This window comes from Octopus bimaculoides, chromosome 1 (assembly GCF_001194135.2).
Source record: "Octopus bimaculoides isolate UCB-OBI-ISO-001 chromosome 1, ASM119413v2, whole genome shotgun sequence".
Lineage (NCBI taxonomy): Eukaryota > Metazoa > Mollusca > Cephalopoda > Octopoda > Octopodidae > Octopus > Octopus bimaculoides.
In genome coordinates this window covers 134,721,371-134,727,370 of record NC_068981.1, presented here as the reverse complement: position 1 = coordinate 134,727,370, position 6,000 = coordinate 134,721,371, and the positions used below count along the sequence as shown (strand labels likewise).

The window sequence follows — 6,000 nt, the reverse complement described above, 5'->3', positions numbered from 1 at the left end:
ATATATATATATATATATATATATATATATATAAATAAAGTATTTCAAAATATTTATCTGAAAATAAATAGTAATTGATTAGATGACTAAGAATAAATGAGTAAACAAAATATTTTTCATATTGCTTTATGAAACTAAAAATAAAATAAAATAAAATGAAAATGAATAACAAATAGTTTTATAGTTGTTTATTTTGTTGCCTTTGGACAAAAATATGACTATTTCCACAATTCTCAGTTTAAAATTCCATGTTAGGAATTTCAAGAAAATATTGTTTTACTATGTAATAAATTACTGTTATTTGTTAGATTAAGGAGAATTAAACTTGTTTGTAAATGTAATTAAACATTTCTAATTTGGATGTATAAATAATGGAAAAATAATATCTACCCTTGATATGTTTTCTGTAGAACTGGAAGAGCAGGTTATTAAAGTTCATAAAAATAAACAAAATTATATGAATGAACAAACTTAAAGAACTCATATAAAATATACTCAACAGAGGAACAGTAATCTTCACATGAGGAACAATGTTTGCTTATAGCACATTGGCAAGTTATGGGTGTTTGCTAGATTAATATAGGATATTTTTCTAAATGGATGTTGTATTTGTCAAGTTCTCAGCAGCCAATCAATATAAATTAAATGACTGTGAAAGAATCTAGAAATAAATAAGAATGTAAATTATAAAATTGTTAGCTGATGAGTTTATTTCGAAGCACTCAGCTGTATTTGTGTGAGAGCAACACCCATTAATTCACCAATGTCTAAACAACCAGCAAACTAAGGCAACAGCAAACAAAATTGAATCACAAGCTGTCAATCAATTATTTACAATTTGTTTTTGTTTTTCATGCAAAGATTTTTATATGAGAAAAGTGTTCTCCATTTCCACTGTTATTTCTTCTCTAAATTAATGAATATTGAATTAAATTAGGACAAATGTCACATAAACACTGAATTATTTTGACCAAATTGCTTAAATGGAGAGGAATTCTTCTCATTGTTCCTGGAACCAATTACATTCAATAAACAGTAAAGGAACTGAACTTAAAAATGACACGCAACTTACTTTATTGGTCAATACTAAACAAAAGCTTAAATTGATGATTTCTGTTTGTGAAAAAATACAACAGCAAAATGTAATCATTAATAGAACTAATTAAGATACAGAGTGTTGTTCAAAAATATTATTAGTGGAAACATTTATGATATTAATATAATTTCATAGAAAAGCTAATCTACTCTGTAATTGGCTTGATATAATAAACTGAAATAAAACAAATAAATAAATATTTAAAGCAGAAATAATCATCATGTTTGAGAAGAACAATATAAGATAATACAAAAGTTAAAGGGAAACAAAATAGTGTTTTTGTAAATAATAAAATAGGTAAAAAAAAAACAAAGCAAAAAAAAAAAAAAAATTGAAGTAAATTAGTTGTGCTAACAGGTCAAAGTAATTTGCATATGGGAGGAGAATAACAGAAAAATTACAGCGGCAAATGAAAATACTTTGAATGGAAATTTCAAAGAATGGAGTGAAAAACAACACATGGAATTTCTTAAGATTGCACAAGAATGAAGAGAGTTAAATTGAATTTTTTTTCTTTTACTTATTACTTCTTTGATAATAATTAACCATTAAATAAAGGGAGGAAGATATTTATGTTAAATGAAGATTTCATAACTGTTTAAGTGCAAAAGAATAAAATGCTCACTTGTGTTTCAGCAATAAAGTTCTTAGAACATTGCCCTTATCTTCTGGCTGAATAAGGTCATAAATATCCATCTGTTCAACAATGTTGTGAGCTATTGACTTTAAATCTGTGCTTTCCAAATCCAGTAAAAATACACCTGGAAGAAAAAAGGTCTCTCGTGAGAAAAAAAAAATGCAATGTTAATATAGGCGCAGGAGTGGCTGCGTGGTAGGTAGCTTGCTTACCAACCACATGGTTCCGAGTTCAGTCCCACTGCGTGGCACTTTGGGCAAGTGTCTTCTACTATAGCCTTGGGCCGACCAAAGCCTTGTGAGTGAATTTGGTAGACGGAAACTAAAAGAAAACTGTCGTATATATGTATATGTATATATATATATGTGTGTGTTTGTGTGTCTGTGTTTGTCCCCCCAACATCGCTTGACAACCGATGCTGGTGTGTTTACGTACCCGTAATTTAGCGGTTCAGCAAAAGAGAACGATAGAATAAGTACTAGGCTTACAAAGAATAAATCCTGGGGTCGATTTGCTCGACTAAAGGCGGTGCTCCAGCATGGCCACAGTCAAATGACTGAAACAAGTAAAAGAGTATACCTATGGCCTTTCCATATCAGTAACACAACAAATTATAAGCAATAAACTTAAATTGCCAGACTATTGATTTGGAAAATTACTCAATATTTAATAAATATGACAAGTTATGAAATTTTATGAGAAAATTCCACCTTTACTAGAAAACTTCAATACATCAATATAAATTTGATTTTGTGATAGTAAAGTCACTGCTTCAAATTATATTAAGTTGCCAAAAACAAATGCACATTCATGAAATAAAATGTACAAAAGTTAAATAAGCAATTAGTAATAATTTTTTTCCATGCTAGTATGGGTTAGATGGAGAATTATTTAAATCTCAGGATTTTATGGCTAGATGCTATTCTGGTTGCTAACTCACAATTTTTTTCAAAACAAAGGATTTTCATATTCCATGTCTTTCAAAGTGCAGAGCTACTGGGCATAATGTCAACAAGGAATGTCAACATCAGCACCACTTTGCTCACACACTGACAAATGAAATATCAACCTATATACACAAACATACAAATACACACATACATTTACGACAGGCTTCTACATAGTTTCCCTCTACCAAATTCACTCACAAGGTATTGATTGAGTAGGAGTTATAGCAGAAGACACTTGCACAAGATATCACACAGTGAGACAGAACCTGGAACCTTGTGATTGCAAAGTGAACTTAACCACACGACTATGTCTATATCTGTTTAAAAAATGATGAATCTAAAATTTGCACATCAACCAGTCTACTGTAAACTGAAGCAAGGTATCTCTTCACACCAAAGTGGAAGGTGTTAGAGAAAACTTTAAAAGTGCAGCATGTTGAATAATCAAGTTGGGGATTGATTTTGACTTTCATCTATCATATAATAAAATATAAAACAAAAATTGGGATCCAATAAAATCAATTGATCAATTAACATTTTTAATACCATATTTCTGATTAACATTGTTCTATTTACAGGGGAGAAGAGCACGTCTTTTCTCTAATAATTAACTTGTCAACAATTAATTTTGCATATTGCATGTTAATTGCCCCCAAAATGCTAATGATTAAACATGGTTAATATATTATTTAGTTGATAAATCTTGCAGTGTATAATCAGGAAGTATATATTTATACATAAATGATTATTTCCAGCTTTGCCGCAAGGTCTCATATTTAGAGAGATTAACATTTTTGATATTAAATCACTCAACACTGCTCTTGGTTCTATGGTATCAACTTCCAGTTTTAAAGAGATATAAATTCAAATTCCCCATTAACATTTCATGTTAATTTATGTTCTAAAAATCAGATTGATAATGACAAATTATTTTAATACATTATTCATTACTTTTTAAATTAATTGAAATAATGAGTGTGTATTTCAACAGAAATATGATGACAAAAGTGTTAATTGATGAATTTGTTGAGTTCTAGTTTGTGTTTTATATATTCTTTTATTTGTTTCAGTCATTTGACTGCAGCCATGCTGGAGCACTGCCTTTTGTCAAAGAAATCAACACCAGGACTTATTCTTTGTAACTCTAGCACTTATTCTATCGGTCTCTTTTGCCGAACTGCTAAGTTACGGGGATGTAAACACATCAACATCGGTTATCAAGCGATGGTGGGGGACAACACAAACACACACAATATATATGTATATATACACGACGGGCTTCTTTCAGTTTCCGTCTACCAAACCCACTCACAAGGCTTTGGGCAGCCTGAGGCTCCAGTAGAAGGCACTTTCCCAAGGTGCCACACTGTGGGACTGAACCCGGAACCATGTGGTTGGAAGCAAGCTTCTTAGCACACAACCATGCCTGTGCCTATAATATATATTTTTGTTATATAATGTATATTATATATTAAATCAAAAAGTGATGGTGTACATGAGTTTCATGATAAACCAAGGGTGAAACATGAGTGATTGTCAGTTTTTGATTTTATGATATAATAAACACAAACATACTGTAGATATACACACGCTTGTGTTTGTCCCTGCATATCTTTGTATTGACATTTGTTTATGTGTCCAGTTTGACTGGGACTTGTTTTGCAATTTTCAAAATTGTGGCCTGATATATATAAAAAGTGTTACGGGAGAATCCTGTACACTCCCACTTGACTGAAAGTGGAACAACGGATTTCAATAAATAAAGAATTGTGTGAACTGTCGGGGGGCAGTTGACAGTGTTGGTTCACCATATTGGTTACTGTGTTAGCGCAACATGTGTTGGTTTAATATTGAACCTAGATTTGAGTAGTATGGAGTGCAATCTGTGTGAACATAATAATTTTGCGATAGGTTATTTTAGATAACCACATCCAAATATTTGTTTGGATAATACTATTTTACACCAGATGTGTATACCCATGTGATAACCAAAAGAAATAAAGGCAATGGAAAAGTAGAAGAGGTGATAAAGTTTATATTCTTGTAGCCAAAAGTCAAAGGTGTGTTGAGTTTTTTTATAATGTGTAAAAATAAAATATATAACATAAAGAGACTATTAGATAAGAATGAGAAGTTAAACAAAACAACGAAAAAATCAACAAACAAATAATTGTTGATTATCAAATTACAAAACAATTTTTGACCACAATGTGAATAGGTTTTCATATGAATATAAAATGTCAAATATGAAACTTATAGAAGCTCCCATTGAATAACAAAAATGTTTTTATTTTCAATTTATTGGGATTAAAATTCAAATTCGTTCTGAGTTCAAATTCCGCTGAGGTCGACTTTGCCTTTTATCCTTTTGGGGGTCGATAAATTAAGTACCAGTTATGCACTGGGGTCGATGTAATCAACTTAATTCCTTTATCTGTCCTTGTTTGTCCCCTCTATGTTTAGCTCCTTGTGGGCAATAAAGAAATAAGAAACTTTCTGTTTTCAAAATTTTCTTATTCAACAAAATATAAAATTGGAATTGGAAAAGATTTCCAGCAATAATAATAATAATGAAAAAAAGAACATGCATGATAATTGACATAGCGTGTCTCGGTGACAAGAGGATCAAAGAGAAAGAAGAAGAAAAAATAAATGACTATGACAATTTGAAGTGGGAAATTCGAAGGTTGTGGTCAATGAGGAGAGTAGATGTGATACCAATAGTAATTGGTGCACTTGGAAGTATCAGCGCTCAACTACCAACATGGCTCAAAAAGATTGATACAAGTGTGACGGTAAGAACACTTACAAAAATCAGCATTTCTTGGAACTGCAAGAATTCTTCGCAGGGTTCTTGAAGCATGACCAGTAAACAAGTGTCACCTTAGTCTGCTGGCTGTGGACAGCTGACACTTTCCACCATACCCAGCAAAATAAGCTGTGAGTTTTCATCATATAATAATAATAATAATAATAATAATAATAATAATAATCCTTTCTATCATAGGCACAAGGCCTGAAATTTGGGGAAGGAAGATAGTTGATTACATTGATTCTAGTACTCAACTGGTACTTAATTTATCAACCCTGAAAGGATGAAAGGTAAAGTTGACCACGGCGGAATTTGAACTCAGAATGTAGCGACGGGTGAAATACTGCTAAGCATTTCATTCAGAATGCTAACAATTCTGCCAGCTCACCACCTTAGTAATAATAGTAATAAAAAGCAACCAGTCTACATTGTAAAGTGTTTGGCATTTGGAAGGGCATCCCTGTGTAAAAACCATGCTAAAATTACCTCACCTGTGCTGGTGCCA

General features: G+C 31.5%; 1 protein-coding gene across 9 annotated transcripts in view; it reads right to left on the bottom strand.

The window, feature by feature from the left end:
- Window positions 1-6,000, bottom strand: part of LOC106871495 (band 3 anion transport protein) — a 762,999-nt gene that overhangs the window by 173,733 nt on the left and 583,266 nt on the right. For all 9 annotated transcript variants that reach the window (XM_052970953.1, XM_052970950.1, XM_052970954.1 and 6 more), the window contains one exon: window positions 1,722-1,857. In XM_052970953.1, the coding sequence (XP_052826913.1) occupies window positions 1,722-1,857 (136 nt within the window). The remainder of the gene's footprint in view (window positions 1-1,721; window positions 1,858-6,000) is intronic.